At 42.0% G+C, this 20,880-nt stretch overlaps 1 protein-coding gene and 1 long non-coding RNA gene across 2 annotated transcripts; both read left to right on the forward strand.

The window, feature by feature from the left end:
* Positions 1-2,241: 2,241 nt before the first annotated feature.
* Positions 2,242-12,401, forward strand: LOC117753264. Its single transcript, XR_004612222.1, has 3 exons — positions 2,242-2,665; positions 4,510-4,719; positions 11,953-12,401. It is a non-coding gene; the product is annotated as an uncharacterized LOC117753264 (long non-coding RNA).
* A 2,416-nt stretch (positions 12,402-14,817) lies between these two features.
* LOC117753421 (poly(A) polymerase type 3-like) lies at positions 14,818-19,657 on the forward strand. Its single transcript, XM_034571497.1, has 15 exons — positions 14,818-14,855; positions 15,673-15,843; positions 16,046-16,112; positions 16,233-16,314; positions 16,435-16,544; positions 16,645-16,698; positions 16,791-16,902; positions 17,050-17,139; positions 17,444-17,582; positions 17,800-17,872; positions 17,991-18,111; positions 18,285-18,369; positions 18,970-19,023; positions 19,173-19,393; positions 19,496-19,657. The coding sequence occupies exons 1-15, from the start codon at positions 14,818-14,820 to the stop codon at positions 19,633-19,635; spliced, it is 1,557 nt and encodes a 518-aa protein (XP_034427388.1). The 3' UTR covers positions 19,636-19,657.
* Positions 19,658-20,880: the final 1,223 nt, after the last annotated feature.

Below are 20,880 nucleotides of genomic sequence, written 5' to 3' on the forward strand. Positions count from 1 at the left end.
CTTCTTTTTTGGCCTCCAACAATTTGTCTATTTAGCTGCTAAATACTTTGTATGTTCACAAGCTTGGCGCTAACTTAGTCCATTTGTTACTGCTGTACAATATTGATTAAAGCTGTTCAGAGAATTTTAAAGCCGCACAAATCTTATGACAACTGGACAAACACTGTCTCCTGAGGGCATGATCGAACGTTTAAAGACAGCTATTTGTAAAATATCACCAGAGAAAGTCCATTACATGTAATGCAACAAATGAAAAATGTATGTACAAGTACAATGACACACATATAGGCACATGCAGTTCTCACACACACACACACACACACACACGTTGGGCCAGGCTCCCAGTACCACCACCCTGTCATTTCACCACACAGTCCACAGGTGTTGGGGGGGAAGCAAATGAAAGTTGGCGTATCGAATCATGGCCTGACGTCAGGGTGCCACCCCTCCTGGCTGTGGGCCCGCTGACATAGCAAGCCATCTGGGCAGCAGAGAGCCGGCGACAGGCCCATCCATCGCTGTGCCCTGTCCTCTGGGCTTGCAGCCAGCGAGACAGACTGGGAGAGCTGGCGAGGATCAGCGCTCCTCGCTCGCTCGCCAATCTGGAGCATGTTTTGATGATTCTAGCATTCAGTGAGGTCAGAAATGCCCGTGATTCACTGTATTTAATGCAGCGGGGTGGATTCAGCCACGTTGACTGACATGGTCACAGATGTATCCCAACTGTTGCATTAATAATACAAATAATACCTCATATTTTCACATAAATACGTATTTTTTATTGTCCCTCACCAGATTATAAAGAAATTGCTGTGATATGTTCTTTCACTAACCCCGTAATATATAGTCCATGCAGCATTGAAACGAATGAAAACCAATGGATTCATAAATTCAAAATCTCTGAATCTTTTTTTCTCCTGCTTTCCACAACATTTTATTTTCTCCATCACACCCAACAATCCCAGCAATAAACCTGTGAGGGAGACACTGGTAATGGGGGGGGGGGGGGCGACGCAGCAGTGACAGAGAAAGACACGTAGGAGGGTTTAAATACCTTTCGGCTATAGGTTAATCATGGTTGACAGAGAATTTCGTGCACATAACTTAGTGAGTTCACTGGTTATAATTAGTAGGTGGAGACGGCGTGGGATGAGAAAATTAAAATGGTAATTGTCTTGCTGCCTGAACTAAGTCTCATTTTGCTCATTTGAATACTGGAGGAAACATTTTTTTTTTGTTGTTAAATGTCACACTGGAGCGTCCAGTGAGCGTCCCGAATAGGCACCATGTTCAAGACATGAAGCGTCCAAAATTAAGATGCAACTGCCACCATTATTGGTAGTTAGGACCATAGACTGTACTCCCAGTATCAAGAGAAGAAGCCAAAACATCCAGAATGCTGCCATTCTACTGCAGTCGCGAATGGAGCCATTGAACCAAGGTCCAGTCAATACACAGGCTCGACCAATCATGAGATTTCAAGCATCAAGTGTAATTAAAAACAAACTTAATCACTTCAACAAAAAGTGTGATAAGAACTCCCTGAAATGAAAACTTCCTTGCCTCGCCCCTTCCATTAACAGGGTCTCACGCACAGATTTATTATTACCAGCGGCTGTGGGGCCTGTGAATATTTAAAAAAAGAAGTTGTGTGTATCTGTTCCATCAGATGTACAAAACTGAAAAACACACTAATAGTATAGGACTCACTGTTGTCATGATTTCTTCAGATTCTTGGATGGTTTGTTTTAAATGTTGTGGACAAATCAACCACTGTTATCAGTTTGGTCCAACACACATTTATACTTGTAATTAAACTAAATCTATTCATCTTTTCAGATCTTTATTATTTCTGTCTGACAGCTATAAACTCTAGTAATCAGATGACTTACTCCACGGTTCTTACAACACCTAACTTGACTTGTAAACGACCTTCACGTCAACATCCAGCATCCGCCATAATTACGACCAGGAAATTCCAAATTTTCCTAAAAGCTCCGAATCGAACACAGACCCTTCATACATCCTTAGACACCAATATTTTGTGATATTTCCTCCCAGATTTATCGAGCATACTGCCACATGAATAGACCGCTACACTGTCAATTCACAGTAGCCTCACACAGGCAACTGTGCAATCATACAGCCAGTAATGTGAACACTCGCAAGTTGGGAGCATGAGTGTCTTTCCATCTCCACTATCCACCCCATATGACGTGAGCACAACAACAGGAAGTGAGCCATATGTCTGTAACAGTCAGTGGTTCCATGAGTCCTCAGTGTGTTCCTCTGCGCGTGCCCACGACACAGGAAGAGATACTGTTCTGTGTGCACCAACCAGAACTTTGGGAAACGCGTGGAAGTCCATTTTTGCTTCATAAAACATTTTTTAAAAAAGAATTGAACACTTTCGCAGCATGTGTGCGTCTAAAACGATGACACCAACTGTCCCCAGTCACATCTCTCTGCAGAAATCCCATTTCCCATCATGCCTCACTCTGTTGTCGGAGCAGACAAATTGGTGGACATACTTGAAGATTTTTTTTTTTGTTTGTTCTCTTTTTAGTCACATACAGAACAGAAGGCTCTCTGTGACATTTACCCACAATACCGTTCTTCACACCACCACCGACTGGACTCCCACTCTCTCGAGGCGAAGATGGAGGTTTGTTTCTGCAGTTTGTTTGGACGTTTGAACATGTCTCGCCACCTGCTGACTAAAAATGGCCAAACGCTGTAATTCAACCGGCACACGGGAAGCAGATGTGTTGTGGCGGAGCGGAGAGGCGAAGCGAGACAGGGGCGGTTCATCAGGACGACAAGGAGCACCTGTGCCCAGCGAGCCTCACACTGCGTTGTGTGTTTCACTACATGTGTCGGTGGCAAATTGGCCAGGAGGATAGTGTCATATAAACTGCTGGCTGACTCTCTGAATCAACTATGATTGAGGCTGTGCGCAAATATTTTTTCACCGAACGCCAGAAATCAACACCTTTTACCAAAGTTAATAAATAAACCAAAAATATGTTGGCTCCGTAAACCGAAATGTTGTGCCGATATGCATCCCTTTTTGGGTAATGTGTGTCCATCCGATGTGGGAACTTGACACGGTCTCCTGCGATTCCTGTGATCACAACACCACAGTTATACGGTAAAGTTAGCCCAGTTGCCAGAGGACGCCACCCACTGAAGAGCACTTGGAGCCAATGTTAAAGATGTCCGCACTTTCACACATAACAGTATTTATATTAGCATAAACAAAGGGAGCTTTCAGAATTTTTACTTTTGCTCATGTTTTGCTCCAAGTCCACAGTTATAAGCCCAAACACTGAAACCACATGGCTAAAGCCAACAGAACTCCACTGTGGTCTCCATCAGGGTCAGAATATTTAATCAAACCACTATTTAAATTATTAAAAGGCACATTGAGGCGACTGCCGTCTGTCCCAAAATACATTTGACTTGCAAGATATTTGCTAACATTTCACACACCTCTTAATTCGCTTACATACAAGTAAATTAAGTCATAATGGCAAAATATAAAGCATGATTGTAATAAAGAAACCTAACCCCAAAACAGTTCAGTAACAAATGGCATTTCCTCTGATCTTAGCCACATTAGCAATGTAGCTCTGAGGATGTCAATGTTGGTATGTGTGTCAGTCATCTGTCATTCTGTCCTCCAATAGGTCCACACTGAAAAATACAATACAACACAAATTTCTATCTATGGATTGCCATTAAATTTGGTACAGACATTCATACTCCCCAGAGGATTTGATGGTGAACTGACTTTTCCTCTCATACTCAGTTGTATTTGTGGATTTTAGTGAAATGTTTATTGGATAAATTGCAATGAAATTTGCTATAGACATTTGTATTCATTAATCAACTCTGGTGATACCTTCACTTTTTCTCTAGTGCTTTCGTCAAGTCAGTTCTTAAACGTTGTCCAGTGTTTTGATTTATATCTGAATACTTACCATGACATTCCCATTGCAGTAGTGTGAATTGGTAGATGTTAGCATGTTAAAAAACTAAACTAAGATATTGAAGATGATATATAATGTGCATATGTATGTTCACATTTACAAGTACTACATTAATACTGAATGGTGCACACAAAATGTTTAGTGTAAAATGTTGGATACTTTTTAGACTCTACAGTTTCCAAAAGGAGGACCACCAAGGTATTATCAAACTTGTGAAAATATACTCCAAAGTATCCTCTTTTGTGGAGGCGGCCTTCTTGGGCCACGTAGACTGGGAATGCTGAGTCTGAGACAGTCTGGTCTACGGAGGATTTCTGAGATCTGTGTCTGCTTTTCCTGCCCTTACTGCTATCAAGTAACAACAGGGCTGCCGTCAGACATGACGAGAAGCTTCAATGCCCCTTGGTTTTTAACATGTGCAACATTAGCTGTTCAGTTGAGTTGATCCCGGATATGTAGATCAAAGTGTCAACATTGGACGTCTCAGTTATCTCGCCATTATATCTTTGAAAACCAGTTCCATCACTGAAGCGCCATGAATCCTGGGATTGGTTGGCCCTTGAAGGATCCACCCGTCGGTTCCTTTGCTTCTCAGGGATGGAAGAACGCAGTTGTTTGGAGGAGCCTTTTGAAATGGTACAGCCTAGTCACGTCGCTGTGACGCAATCGATCTTCAAATGCAGCCTCTGAAGGATGCAGCCCCTGGGACACAGGTAGCACACTACATGTGAGTACTGACTGAAGTATCCAAATTAAGACACAGCAATCATTATCATGTTAACACACTAAAGTTAGCATCAACATGGTTGTTTTACTCTTAATAATACCACATAGAACCTATTCAACACAAGCTTAGTGTTATATTGTTTTTTAGGGAATTACTTCGCCTTCATCTACAGAAAAGGGTCAACATCACTTTCGGTTTCATGTGCTTTGTTGGTTTTGGAGTCTATCCAAATCTTTATTTATACTATGAAATGTAATCTGATATTTTTAGTTTGCTAATCATTCTGTTCCTGATGCGTGTGAAATAGCATTGAAGCTGCAATAGAGTAATTATCGATAATCCCACAGCATGTTCTGTGGCTCCTGTTTGAACCAATAGGCATGATGGATTTATTACATAACACAAGTAAACAACATGACAAATTAAAAGGAAAACGGAGCCAGATCCCGAAATGTCCCCCTTTCAGTACTTCCCTTCTATAAAGCCAAAAAGTCCTACACGGATTTGTCCCATAGTCCCAGAAGATGGGTCGCATCATTAACCAGAGATATTGTCCTATTGATTTATTTATCTTTTCATCTTTTTTCATCAACAGCAGACCTGGGTGTATTGATGACTTCAAATGGGGTTGTGCTTCATGAGAAGGGTCCGTCTGAGCAATCCCCCTCTCGTGGCATTCACAACCTCAGAATTGACTGAAAGCGCTGAGCTTATTTTTGTAGTTTTTATTAATAGGTTTCTAATACGTCTGAAGAAAGTGATGATATTTCCCTGTATCGTTCGGCCTTTGCGTAATGGCTCAGCTCACCTAGCCTCTGTGGTTAGGCGCTGACAGTAATGTCAATATTAGCGTCCATTTTTCCGATGCTTAATAGTTGCTTGAACAGCAAACGCGCCGTGCACACGACTTCCCACTTAGTAACCACAAGCTCACGAGTTCCACTTGAAGGCGGCATACTTCACATAATGGTAGTTGGAGTATGCCCGCTGAGTTTGGAAGTTCAGAGTTCCCGCAGGCCATCGCCGACCAACTTCTTTGAGCCAGCAGAATAATTTGTAGTGTGACACAGTGGCCACTTCCCACTGTCAACGCAACTGTTTCCCCTCATGGCTGTGTCGCTTCAATAAGACCCCCGAGGAGCAGCCGAGTGTAACAGCTGCATAGACGGTGCATGAACATGGCTCCAAACCGCCTGCTATCCCCGGAGAGGAGACAGCACACACACACATAAACACACACAAACACAACACACACGCTCTTATTTTATCCCTCTACACAAACACAGATTACCACAATTACACAACGCACACACATTCTGAGAAGCACACATGCACAGGTGAAGATGACATACTTTATATTTACTATATATACACTCAGATGCTGGCTAATATGGTACATTTTCTTCATACATACACAAACACACACACACACACACATACAGAGTGTGAAGTTAGGCTGATATTCTGCCTGTCAGTCACCGCTCCCTTAGCTTGCTTTAGCACATGACAGCCCATCTGCATGCCATTACTGTGGGTTTCAACACTAATGGAGCCTTTTCTACCGAGCAATAAACTGTGGGGGAACATTAGCACCCAAGATGCAGGCTAACAACATACTAAACTGACGGGTGCAGACACGCTGCGCATCGCTGAAAGTGCCTCTGGGGCACGGCGGAGCGAGACGAGGCAACAATCACTCTAAATTAATATTAATATTCTTCAGTTTCGCAGGGAGGGGATGAAAAGAGGAGGAGGAAGAAAGCCCAGGCTTAATGTAGGAACGCACTCATCCCTTATATTGGAGTAGAACCTCAATCAACAGGAACATGTAGATAACATAAGGGGGACGGGACACACCTAGGTGCTTATACATACACTCACACACATAATGAATTACCCAATACCAAGAAGTACATGTTACTCTCTCTTTCCATATGCAAGAATACAGTACAGATCTACAGTCATGTATACACACTAACACCTATATATGAATAAAACACCTTGGGCTTAGAAATGAGTAGAGCTAGCCCTGATATTCGAACAGCGTTTGAAACCATGTTATTTTTCTAAACGGATGAATACACCCTCCTCATATAGCGACCGCAATGAATGCATTTATCTAGGGGCGGGGCCAAGGGGAAACTGGCCCCAGCTGAAATCTGATTGAAGTGCCCCTGTAGTATCGGTAGTTTTTCAAAACCAACAATAATAACAATAATAGATGAATAATTCAAGGCGGCTGACAGACTGGGGATATATGATAAACATGAATTTACACAAAGCTTTTTTGAAGTGCACAATGTTGAAAAATGTGTTCAATGACGTTCAAAGCTATAGAGCTCACAGTAAACGATGAAAGACTTACACGTGCACCTGACTGAATCAGAAACCGTGCATGAATGTAGATCTGTGTAAATTGTGTCCCCTTCATGGCCCCTGTTTTAAAACAATCCTAGATCCACCACTGATTTAAGGAGCGTTTCAGCGAAGATGTGCATTGCTATGCCTCTTTCCAATGATTGTCTGCTTCAGGCTTTTTCCCCTCACCTCTGGCCATGACCGTTCTGAAACACTTCAGAGTTGCTTGTGCAAAGTATGAACGGGGTTTGTTTTGAGCAAACTGACACGGAAAAACATTTTCAGTGGCGCTGGAAAGCCATTACTTTGATTAGTTTTAGCCTTTGTTGAGTTGTAGCCACTTTGGCAGATTACCGTAGTGCTATCTTTGTAGCACTTTGAGTTGTGGACTTTTTATTTTTAGCACAAGAATTCAATTACACAAGTTTGTTCCATCATTTATATGATGGATGGAAACAGAAAATTGTTTAACAACTTAAAACATTACTTCAATTGGTGACCCACACCAAGTTTGAGTTCAAATTCACTCGTTATACCATACCATAACAAAATGTATCACTTTTAATTTGAATATGACTATTTTTATATAAATGTAATATATGTAATTTCAAAAACTAAGACTGTGAACACTCGCAGGTGGGTTGATTCATTTACAGTGATGCCTCCGGATTGCCCCCTTATATGTTTATGGCCGTGATTGCATGACTTTTACATGTTGACATTCAAATTTAATCCGCGCTTGTAATTATCCACCACAAGCAAGAAATAGAAGCGGAGCGATTAAAACAGGGAAATCCAATCAAACACGCCTCTTATGACAGTGAACAGTCACTGATGAGGTGGTGGCTCCACATATACGATATCATGCAGTAACAATTACCCTCTCGCACACGTGCTGTTACACAGGCCCGCTCTGGCGCACGCAAACACACGCATACACACGCATACACCACCACAACAATGCTAATTAATCCAGATATCTTTTCCCACACAGGATATCCTTGGCTTTCATCCCCTCCTCAATTAGACGGAACTTCCTACTGTTATGTTAGTGTTTGGATTAGGAGGAATTATGGGGGGAATGCTAATGCTTGAAATCCTCCTTTCGCCTTTGAGTGCATCAGCTGCTTGACAGCTATCTGGCTTTTAGAAAGAGAAGTGTGTAATTCTCGGTGTATGTGTGTACGGGAGGAAGTGTTTATGCAGCAGAACTTTCACCGTGTGGCTGCACCTGCGCTGTAATACATGGTCTTCATGCAGGCCTCGCATCACTCCCCCCCCCCGGCTGCCCTTCTTCTTGTACTCCTGAACAGAGAGAGGTCAAAATGAGCGCAAACGATTCTTCAGATGTTTTCTGTGTGAACTCTGATCCTGTCTCTCATGTCCTTTGGGAGTCAAACATCATAGCTCTAAACTTGAGTCTCGATAATCACATAAAACACGACGTATAACCTCACATTCTCTCTCTTAGCTACTTAGCCTAGCTGACCTGAATTCTAATCCGCCGTATGCTGCGGGTCTGCTCGCACGTGTTAATTGAAGAATAAAGTGCTTTCAGTGCATTGCTACAACAGCTCCTGTAGTTGACTCCTTACGGCTCTCACTGTTGAATCATACTTATATATATAGATAGAGACAAGATTAATTGGGAACTACACACCCACACAGGTCTTTTCAGTTATTCCGAGTTAGACTTGGGGTTCAGCTACTCTGTAAATTGTGTGAAGACACCAGACTCCAAGTCAAATAAACACGTACAACTTAAAGCTGCTTTCAGACATACTTATGCAACTACGGATAATCTCCTGATAATCTCTGGAGGGCCTGTATTTGAGTTAAAAAAAAAGATTCCTCTGCAACAGAATAAATATGTTACATCCTTCCTCTGACTGCTGCACCACCCCTCACCTGAGCAAAGAATCTCCCACTGTGTTTAAAAAATGTGTGACCTGCGGAGAAAGTCCGGTCCCATCATGTCTGGAAAACGGCCTAATAATGTCCCTGCGAGAGTAATAAGCCAGGGCCTTGTCCATGTAAGAGGAATATGGACATATTCCTAACACATTCTTAACACAAGGAATACAGTCATATTAATGTTTTTCGTATTTGTTTGATGAGACAATGTAACATGTGTATTTATCCTTTTTATATTCCATCAGAGTCGGTGAGATTAAGCTCTGATTAAATTATAGAAACATATATATCTGTGTGTATATTATCCGTTACACAACTTTTTTTTTGTGGGTTTATGACATATGATAGTCCTAAAGAGGTAAGAAAAACAAATGCGTAGGCACACACACACACACACACACACACACACACACACACACACACACACACACACACACACACACACACACACAGAGGTTCGCCACTCCAGGACACCACTGGTAGAGATTAAGTCAGCCTTGGAGCTGCCTTGATCTCTGCCTCTCCTGTTTGGTTCTCTCTTGTTCTTCCTCGCTCCTCTATCTGTGGTCCAGGAAGTGCAGCATCGTGGCTTCGAGGTGTGCCGCTCGATAACGGGCCTCGGCTCTGTCAGGATTTAGGGTTTATTGGTTTATAGACAGAGGAAAACGTGTGTCCGCAACATCAAACGGATGCAACAGACTATGCTGGTGGAAAAAAAACAAACATCTGCAGTTCTCCCATGATTGGCCGTGAGAGTGAGTGAGATATGCAAATGTCTCCTGGAAACTCTGCATGTGAGTCCCTCTGCAGTGTGGCTATTTCTCTGTTTGCAGATGATTCTGAATCACACAAACACACAATCCCTGATTCCCCTCAATATCTTTTTTCGACAATATTCTCACTTAACAAGCCTTATATGTTTCCTTAATTGTCTCTCTCACACACACGCACGTCTTTAGTGCATCACTGACATCCACTCCCGCCTGTAACTTGTCTCCCCTGTCACCTACTGACACCATCCTCCAAACCTCCAGTCTGTCAGCCGCCCCTTGAATTATTCATCTAATATGCCCGTTTGCCTAAGCCAGCCGTTGTATTAGTTTGCCAAACATTACAGGCAAGAAAAATTTGTTTATCTGTCTCTGTGTGTCTCACTCCTTCACTTCCCGTTATTGTCTCTGCCTCGCCCCTCTCATCTCCCCCAGCTCCCCTCTCCCCTTTTCCCTTTTCTCATCTTTTCTCACAAACGCGACGTTCCCCCCTCTTTATTGGCATCCGTTGTCACAGCGATTCGCCAAAGTGGATGTGACAGTCAGCCAGCGTTGTTCATGCCTCTTATAAAAGCCATACATTTTGCCTCAATAGAATTTTTCCCATCAAATTTCTTCTGCCTCTTTTGCATGCTGTGTCTGACCGTGAGGGAGAGCATTTTCCTCTCTGTTCTAATGTTCAGTCCCTTGTTTTGTCACTGATAATATATGCAAATTGCAGCCGTGGAAAAGAAAAAAAAAACACAGGCCTCTTTGCTTTTGGTAATCAGCTCCCACCATTACGTAAACAAAGAACCGACTTGCACGGGTGTCATTACAGTCAAGCATTACAGAGGATGCTTGACTGGTGCTGCTTGACCCAGCTCCGAGTGCCAAAAAAATGCTCCTCTCCCTCATCTATATTTCAGTGCGCTGGGGGTGTTCTGTAATAATCTCAATTTGTGAACATGCAGCGGCGTCACTCTGCCATTACCGAGCACCATAATCTTTAGTCACATTCCACTACGGCGCTGAGGTAACAAGGGTCACGACAGCCTGAAATGCTATACACGTCGTGCCGACAGCAGCCGTCCTCTGCACCGCTGGAGGACTTTTATTTTTACTGAAACTCAGCTCAGCTTGCACCATTTTCTTTTTAGCATCGTGACTGCTCTTAGCGCTAAAAGGCTTTTCAGTGAGTCATGCGTTTCAGAATTTGACCCCCGAGTTGGCTGCTTTAACCTCAGGTGCAATCAAAGAGTTTTTTTGGTGCTTGGCCCATTACACTTACAATATGGCACTGTGTACATGTGATATTATTCATAACAAATTGCAGTGTTTGGAATGGGCTGTTTGCTTGTTCTGTGGTGATGCTGGTTGCAGATTCCAGTAACAGTGAACCCGCAGTAAGTAAAGGCCTGCTCCTGTTCACCTGTTTATTCAAAGTTCAGTGAAGCTCAACTTGGAGAATCAGTTGGTGTTGTCGTGATCAACAACATCACTTATGTGGAGTCCCAGCCACTGCTGCTGATCGCCTGATTTTCTTAATATTGAGCATATCCAAAATTGCACCAAATTCAACACTGCACTTCCTTGGCCCCTTAACAATTAACATGCTAAGTTTGAAACAGATGAGATAAACGGTCCTCGAGATATGCGTTCCACAGACAAAAAACAGATCCAGTCCTCTTCTGGCAACGGGAAAGGAGACAATCACCTTTTTTTGCAGGTTTTATATAAAACATTGTATACCCTCTAATTTTGGTGTAAAAGAGATGCAACTAGTTTACTAGTAGAGTGAATAATCCAGCTCTTTATCACCCAATAAAAACTTGACTTCCAGAGTTATGTCATCTGAAGCAGGATACCCCCCCTGACAAGTGTATTTCCCCAAAATGTTGAGCTGCCCCTTTAAAGAGTGCGTGTGTTAACCTCCAGAGGCTTCGTGTTTGGCCCTCAGAGCCTGGTTGGCTCCAAGGCTTAGCCCTCCATTTACAACAAACCCTGCTGCATCTCTCTTTTCCTAATGAGGGCTGGAGGGATGTTATCAGGCCTTCAGCTCTTTTTCTCTTCTCTCTCTCTCTCTCTCTCTCTCTCTCTCTCGCACTCATTTCCCTCCTACACTGCAGTCAGGCAGGCAGTGTTAAGTATCTCATCTTGTTTTATCCTCCAGCCTGCCATCAATTTCAAGCTGTTCTCCTCTCATTTACAGCTGTGCCACATCATCCACGGTACCAGGATGCACATCAGCTGCCAAATGTGCACTTTTCCTCATGCCGCTCGGCGCAAAGAGGAGAGGATGAACGGGTCTTTTCGCCGCAATCCTTCGCGGGCCAACCGTCCGTGGAGACATGCTGGTTACTCCAAGCACATTTATGGATCATGTGATTCAATTTCATGTACCACAGAACTGTAATAATAGCAGAATCAATTGTGTGTAGCCTTTCTTTCCCCATTTCAGTTTGTTGTTAGCCCTGAAGGTGTCGTGTTACCACTCCATCCCAACTGTCTGCTTCACGTTCTCATCCCAGCATGAGGCTGCTTATTGACTTCCAGAGGAGGAGGGATGGACACAAATGTTCTCATGCACACTGCAACACAGGTAAGACTTCTGAGATGCAGGGTTTTTTTCAAAACAAAGTGCTCCGCTGCTCCCTATTGGCTTCTCCATGACAGTGCATCACTTTAATCCTCAGTCACTTTTGTCAATGTGCTTAGTTTAACTGTGACACACTGAAGACACTTGATATGTAAGATTTCATTCTTAGGAAGGACCATAAAGGAACTGGAAAGACATTTAGGAGATGTAGGTGTTTCACCATGTTTATTTTCTGCCTTTTTTGGGACCTATGTCCAGTTGTTGTATGTAACAACGTACTTTTACTTTATTAATGTACTTAAGTACATTTTTTTGATGTATTTGTACTTTGCTTAAGTCGATTTATTTTCAGGTATTTTTCGCTTTTACTCCACAGCAAATATCTGTGTTTTCTACTCCACCACATTTTTGCATTACGTTACATGTTCATATTGATTTTTGTTTTTTGAAAAGTGATCAATCATTAGTCCCCGCCTCCTGCAGTTGCAGCAGCATCATCACTGGTGAAGAAGTACAAGAGTTAATGTGGTACTTTTACTTTTACTTGAGTAGATTTTTGTCTATTTATTTGTACTTTCACTTAATTTAAATGTTTGAATACTTCCTACACCGCTGTCTATGTCACTTCTGCCTTCACATTTCTTGTTTTCATCTGCATTTGTTTGTTAGTTAGCAGGATAACGCAAACACAACTCAACCAGTTGCCATGGAATTTTGTGGAAGGGTGGGATGTGACCCAAGGAGATTTTGTGGGGATCTGGATTAGGGGATGGATCCAAAAATAAAAACTATTTTTCACTTTCTTTATCATTGTGAGATTCATTTATTCATAGATCTTTTAAAAAAATATATCAGGTATGTTAAGTGGACTGATATTTATGAGTGTGTGAAACTTGTTGCAGATCCAAATAAAAAAATCTATTGAATTTAAATGTGGCGGAGGTTTACACTCCACACTGAGCACCCTTGTAGTTATTTATGTGAACTAATGATATTATTACTGACATTGAAACCCTGCCTCTCAGTATTCTGTGACCTTGAAGGTTTCCACACTTCTGTTCACTAACCCACATGAACTTGTCGACTGAAACAAATAAGCCACCAAGATACAGATCAACCAGCAGAAATGCTCACAGACTCAAAAGTTAAAGCATCTAAAAGCTTTGAGTCTCCTCACAACATCATTCCCAGTCATTCTGTCCCTTTCCCCCCTGGTGGCTCTAATGCCTCCTGTTTTCTGCAAGCGTTGCTGTGGTCATTTTGAGCCACCAGAGGACAGCAGAGCCCAGTTACGCACACGAGGATTCAACTGTATGTACCAGAGGTCCACACCTACATCACCATGACCATCCTCAAAGTGACACAAAGGTCCACTCCGTCGTCTCAGGCAGCTTTAGACTTCCCCAAATTCTGGTTTATGACTGTTTTAAGCACTTTTCAGTAAGTTACTGGTAAACTGCTATATGTACAGTATATATATATATATATTTATTATTCAAACTGCTTCCAAAGCTGTTGTTGGAGGAAAGGTGACATCAATTTGAAGGTATATACAGTAGATTAATTATCTTTCTATCTCTGATTTGATTCCAATAAAACAAAATTCCGTCACCAAAGTAATAACTCAGTGTTTTGGGAAGCCTGTTCATTTGTCTCTCTTGCTGAGCATTAAATGAGTAGATTGACCCCACTCACACATCTGATGGGTAAATAAGTCTACTGTCAGGCTTAGATTTGTATAACCTCCAGAAGCAGGTGGAAAACATAGACTGTATATAAAGAGGGTTGACATAACTGCTCCCCAAAAAGGAAGCCAAAGTCCCTCGTGGCTGCAGCATAGGGCATAAATCTCATCTCCTCCACAGAGGGGACATGGACCAAAATAAAAAGTAAAAGTACATGTGAAATAATTTTTTCCTCACAGATGGTTACTGGCATTTTAGGTAGTTCTTATCACACTGATGTTTGTTCAAGTGCTCATTCTTCTGGTAAGTTTGGTAATTAGTTATTTGATGCTATTAGAATTAAAGTGAAACGTCACAATTGACAGCGGCACAGGAAAAAGTCTGTTGTTGTTTTACTGCCTGGTTAATGTGGGGTTTATAAGATTTCAGGGATGAGAATAAATAGTCAGGTTACTAAAAACTACTTGAAATCCCTGCTCCAGCGAAAAAGAAACGTTTGTTTTACGAGGTTTTTGACTTATTAGTTTGGTCCATGTCAGACCCACTAACATGGAGGAGGTGGAGTTTATGACTTGTACTGCAGCCGGCCACCAGGTGACGATAGAGACCCTTAGGATTTACTTTGGGTGAGCCGTCATGTCGTCTGTCAGTACATAGCGGACACTCTAGTGTTGGACTAAGGACAGACTGGATCCTCCATGGACTCGACAGTTCCATTGTGCTATAATGAGCCGGGGCTAGCTGGTTAGCATGCTAACATCAACGGAAGAACACAGGTGATGCAAGAGTCAACATGGTCGTTGTCCCCCTCCAGGGACCCGCCATGTCTGAGTAGAGGGAGGAAGTTTGATGCTGGTAAGTAAACAGCCGTTAGTGCTAACGTCGTAGAACACAGTGTGTGTGTTTATAAATGTATAAAACCACGGGAAATGTGCTGAATTCAGAAATGATCTTCTGAATGTGAAATTATCTGTGATGAATGTTTTTCACACATCAAAGAATCTTCAATTTCCTTTGTGAGCGTATAGTCCTTTTATCAATTTGGCAATTAATACAACGTCAAGATCATAGCCATGGAAACGTACTTTAATCTAAACACGCTGAAGCAAAACGTCCTTCACTCTGGACACCCTCAGCTTGAGCTTTAGTAATTGCTCGTGGTTTTTTTAGATATTAAAACAGCATATCGTTATATTTCTTTGTTTTTAATCGGGAATCTATTCAGAGAAAGGTCTTCTGTTTTCATCAATGTCTGAGTAAGTACTCATCTCTATAACCAAGATTTAGGTTAAACAGGCTATTGAGCACTGTTCACATTTCCGGTTATATTTTCTGGACCTTAACTTGTGAATTGGCGTTGATATCTGCGTTATGATGGTAGAACTGTAAAAATGTGCACAAAATGAGGCCCAAGTCACTATATTTAACACACTGAGACCCCTAAGGTAAAGTATATACTTATGTATAATATATATGAAATAGATATTTGCCATGTTACAGCAACAACGTGTAAAAGTACAAAAGTAAAGAAGCAATATAAACACAAGGAAATATGCAGCAAGAAAATAATACATAAGAAAGGTACGACCTGCGATAACTCACAGGCCTTTCTGAACAGTGATAGTAACATGTAACTTTACCTTTTCAGTTCAACTGAGAGCCAATCATCTGCAGTCCCAGAAATTCCCCAGCATTACAGGATCAGTGTTCCGATCGGCACAGACATGCTGCCAAAGGAGGACTGGATCCAGACAAATGAACTCATTAAAAGTCTGAAGTCGCATGATGTCTTTGCGGATGACGTGGAGCTGCAGCACAGGTAAGATCCATCATTTTCTATTTCATTATTTCCACCATGTTTCACTTGTCTCAGAGAGTTACTGTACGTTTTTTTTGTGTTCTCTTTTGTAACTCTGTGATGTGGTTGTTCAATAACAGCATCCTCTGTGAATGATGTTAAATAGAAGTGTCATCCACAAGTGAAAAACATTTTGAAAATGCTCTTTATGTTTTATTTGCAGAGAGACGGTTGTGAAAAGACTGAATTCCCTCTTTAAGGAGTGGCTCCAAGACATGTGTATAGAAATGGTAAGAAATATCTTTTTTTTTAATCTATATAGTTATTTTAAAAATGATCTCCAAATGTTATACAGAAAGCATTTTATTGCGTAGATGATACGACTTCATTGGTTTGCTTTTTGATTTCAGAACGTACCTGAAAATGTCACTGACAACGTCGGATACAGGCTGCTGCCGTTCGGCTCCTATGGCTTGGGAGCTTTCTCCAAAGGTAACTCAGATTATTTCCTAAACTCTAAGAACATTTTCTAACAGTGATAACTTGTATTTTACAGTTTCACAAGTAACAAAATAAACGTCACTCTCATATGAATCTGTTTTGCCTCGACAGGTGCTGATATTGATGCTCTTTGTGTTGGGCCTGTATTTCTGGACAGAACGGTCTTCTTCACCTCCTTCTTTGAGAAGATCAAAGCCCAGGAGGAGGCCAAAGACATACAGGTTTGGCATATTAATCAATTATTGCATCTTTTATCATTATCATGCAAGTCAAAGTCTATTTTTCCCCAGTGCAAGTGACTGACAATATTGTTCTCCTCAGGCCATCGGAAAAGCATTCGTGCCGGTCATCAATTTGACATTTGATGGAATTGAGGTAAATTAAGATCTAATAACTACTAAGTAAAAATAATAACTAAAATCTCTACTGGTGCTTTGATAACTGGTTTGTGTTTCTGTATCTCATAGGTTGATTTAGTCTATGCCCAGATGCCACGGAGGTCTCTCAGTGACACACTCAACCTTCTTGACGACATGTGGATGAAGGACATGGATAAAGCCTCCGCCAGGAGTCTCAATGGTAACATCACACTCAAATACACAGCTGCTCAGGAATGCTGCAGTATGACCAGACGATTTATTTTTGTTCCAAGTTGTTCATTTGCACTTTCCCCCCTTTTTTTAAATGTGGCTGTTTGTGTATGAATCCCTTGTTTTTATTCTTTAGGTTACAGAGTCACAGAGGAAATCCTCCGTCTTGTGCCGAACGTCTCAAACTTCAGGCTCGCTCTGATAGCCATCAAGCTGTGGGCCAAAAGTAAGATGAACGACTAATTCATCATGCCAGTCACTAAGTCTCTCTGTGAATAGCTGGACTTGTTTCCTAACATGATAATTATACATTTATACCAACAATGGAATCTGAAATCATTTTTTTAGTTTGCTTTGTCTACATTTGCTGACGTGCAACCACAGGCCAGTCTCTGTTGTGCAGGAATAAACAATGCACAGGTTAACTTAACTATATCCTATGAACACAACGTAAAACCTTAGTAAAAGGGAACATTATTCAAGTGACATTTTGTCTTAATCTTGTTTCTCATCCTTATTTTTCCCTTCAGGACGCAACATTTACTCTAGCAAGCTGGGCTTCTTGGGCGGGGTATCCTGGGCCATTCTGGTAGCCAGAATTTGCCAGTTTAATCCAAACATGACAGCATCCAGCCTGGTGATGAAGTTCTTCAGGGTCTACTCCATGTGGTGAGTTGTGTCAGCATTTCTTTTAAATACAGTATTTCTCAATTTCTTCACAATATTCGGTGGTTGGGGATTTTTAAACTCTGAAAATGTAACTGCATGTTCATGCTTTGTAGACAAGGATCAGTGGTAGTGGTAGACAAGGATCAGTGGTAGTGGTAGACAAGGATCAGTTGTAGACAAGGATCAGTTGCTTTGACAATCTTGTGTTTTGTGTCAGGGAGTGGCCTATCCCTATTCGTCTGAGGGTAGTGCAGGACCTCAACTACAACCTTCCTTTCTGGGATTCCACGGTAAGTCCTTTGCAGGATCTTTATTCAAAGTTTAATATACAAACATGATCAAGTGAGTTTTTGAATTATCAGTTTAAAACATAGTAAGATGAGAATCTGTGTTCTTCTGCATTTCCAGTATAACAGACGTGATCATTACCACTTGATGCCGATCCTCACGCCGGCATACCCCCAGCAGAACTCAGCGTTCAATGTGTCTCTCTCCTCGCTAGCCATCCTGGTCGAAGAGTTCAATCGGGGTATGTATAGTCACCCAGCTGAGAACCATCACATGGTCACTATCTGCATTGCGAGGCAAACAACCATCAATTCCCATCAAAACCATGTTAAACTCAGTTACATCTTCCAGAATTTTATTCTGAGAGTGTGAGAACATTTTGTTTTAAACCACCTGTCTCTTCCTCGTTCACAGGCCACACTATCGTCCAGGAAATACAGCAGCACAAAGCCGACTGGTTCAAACTCTTTGAAACACCACATTTTATGGACAAGTACTGGTATGTATTGAGTTACATAAAGACAGAAATCAGGACTGCCATGTAATTAAAGACACTCACACACACTGCTCTCTAAAAACGTGATCATGTCTTCATTGCTATGTGGTTGGTTAAAGCTCGGAATGGGAGCTGCCTGACTGAGTTTCAGTTTCGTTTGAATAAATCTGCTGTTTGTTCTCATCCCACTTTTTCCCATCAATACATTTCTTCTGAAACTCTTCTTCATGTTTTTTTCTTGGAACGTCCGATTATTTTGTTGAAGGTCCCAACAGGCAGCGTCCTCGATATTAGTAATGATACAGTTATGTTGTGGAAGAACTGATGGACACAGTGAGCAGTTGTGTTCAGCTTTTGACGTGAATTTTAAAACTGAGTTGTGGAGTTTGGGGCGTTAAATACACAAACACAGATCACTTACTTTTTAAAACAACAGGTTTTATTCTGGAAAGTGCTTTTTTTATATTTAAAGTTTACTGTATAATGGACATAATGAAGATGACTATGGTGATGTTACTCATTGTGCTGTACAGTAAGTTGACCTGCTGTAAATATTTAGCAGCAATGAATTCACAACAATGTTTTGATCTCTTTTAATCAAAGGGATTACCTTCAGGTGGAAGCAACTTCTGCTACAGAGGAGCAGCATCTTGATTGGTGAGTCAAGTACAACTGGAATTAATGTCAACACATTTGTAGACAATCTAAAGGTGGAAAACCTGTGATGAAAAACTGTTTGAGGACTTTACATCCAGCTGCTAGAGCGTTTTCTTCTCTTCCTGTAAATTTCTCATTCACTTGTTTAGGGTCGGCCTGGTGGAGTCCAGGATCAGACACCTGGTGGGAGCTCTCTGGAAACATCAGTGCATTACCTTGGCTCATGTGAATGTGCAGCCCTACTCTCCACCCGAGGAGGCTCTGAGCACAAAGTGGGTGATTGGATTTACCCTGACAGACGAGTACAAGAAGATGAGGAACAAGAACGATATCGACCTGACCTGTGAAGTCCGCAACTTTACTGATGCTGGTATGTTTTTGTTTCCTTCCTATTCTTCTAATTTAAGTTTTGTGACACTGGAGCAAAGTTGTGTGGAAATGTGTTATCATTTTTATTTTTGTGCCCTTGCAGTCTACAACCTGGCAAAGACCAGTGGCGTGTTTCAGAAGGGAATGGTCGTTTCAGTCAACTATGAAAAGAGGGAGGCTGTTGCCAAAAGTGCCAATGTGCCGCCCTGCCACACAGCTGACAAGGTTCGCTCAAACATTTGATGCTTGGTTTGACAAAATATACAGTTTTTTAATGATATCTATTTCTTTTTAAACCGTCACGAAAACCATAGTTTAGAGAGGGCATATTGTGCTTTTACAGTGGCTTGTGCACTGAAGTATTTCTCACCCTGGAGTTACAGTGATATCAAGATGTTACTGTGCCCAGAATAGAAATAGTCCAGTACATAACCTCTGTAAAAACCCCAATGTAATATTTGTTTTTTACAGTGCATCATATTTATCAGACAGATGCAAGATTGGCATCAATAGTCTTACTCTTAGCAAGAAGAGTATCCCTAACCCTAACCCTAACCCCTAACCCCTAACCCTTAAGTACAAAGTATTTTCCTAAATTGATTGAACTCTTACTTGTGTGAAGATATTACTCAAAACCCATTTTTTTGTTCTCTACAGGACTCCTCTGTAACATCCAGACCCAGCAAAGCCCCTCCAGCCTCCACAGCTCCACAGGCCACAAAGAGACCTCGTTCTCCCTCACCAGGAACTTCAAGCAAGAAGTTCAGGCCTGAGGAGAAACAGGCTCAAGGGTTGAAACCCACCTGCACCAAAACCTCCACCACAGGTGACTTGACCACTAAGAGAATTGTGAGACTGGTTAGCAGACCTGGCTTTTCAGCTCCCACAGCTCCACAGGCCACAAAGAGACCTCGTTCTCCCTCACCAGGAACTTCAAGCAAGAAGTTCAGGCCTGAGGAGAAACAGGCTCAAGGGTTGAAACCCACCTGCACCAAAACCTCCACCACAGGTGACTTGAACACTAAGAGAATTGTGAGAGTGGTTAGCAGACCTGGCTTTTCAGCTCCCACAGCTCCACAGGCCACAAAGAGACCTCGTTCTCCCTCACCAGGAACTTCAAGTAAGAAGTTCAGGCCTGAGGAGAAACAGGCTCAAGGGTTGGAACCCACCTGCACCAAAAACACCACCACAGGTGACTTGACCACTAAGAGAATTGTGAGACTGGTTAGCAGACCTGGCTTTTCAGCTCCCACAGCTCGACAGGCCACAAAGAGACCTCGTTCTCCCTCACCAGGAACTTCAAGTAAGAAGTTCAGGCCTGAGGAGAAACAGGCTCAAGGGTTGGAACCCACCTGCACCAAAAACTCCACCACAGGTGACTTGGCCACTAAGAGAATTGTGAGACTGGTTAGCAGACCTGGCTTTTCAGCTCCCACAGCTCGACAGGCCACAAAGAGACCTCGTTCTCCCTCAGCTGAACCTTCGTCT

The sequence above is a fragment of the Hippoglossus hippoglossus genome, chromosome 19, assembly GCF_009819705.1.
Source record: "Hippoglossus hippoglossus isolate fHipHip1 chromosome 19, fHipHip1.pri, whole genome shotgun sequence".
Taxonomy (NCBI): domain Eukaryota; kingdom Metazoa; phylum Chordata; class Actinopteri; order Pleuronectiformes; family Pleuronectidae; genus Hippoglossus; species Hippoglossus hippoglossus.

What these genes read in the sequence shown, in the direction of transcription:
- LOC117753421 (XM_034571497.1), top strand. Translation starts at nt 14,818, where the DNA reads ATGGTCGTTGTCCCCCTCCAGGGACCCGCCATGTCTGA. An exon ending in GACGTGGAGCTGCAGCACAG is followed by an intron (nt 15,844 to 16,045) that starts GTAAGATCCATC and finishes TTTTATTTGCAG; the next exon opens with AGAGACGGTTGTGAAAAGAC. An exon ending in TTCCTTTCTGGGATTCCACG is followed by an intron (nt 17,873 to 17,990) that starts GTAAGTCCTTTG and finishes CTGCATTTCCAG; the next exon opens with TATAACAGACGTGATCATTA.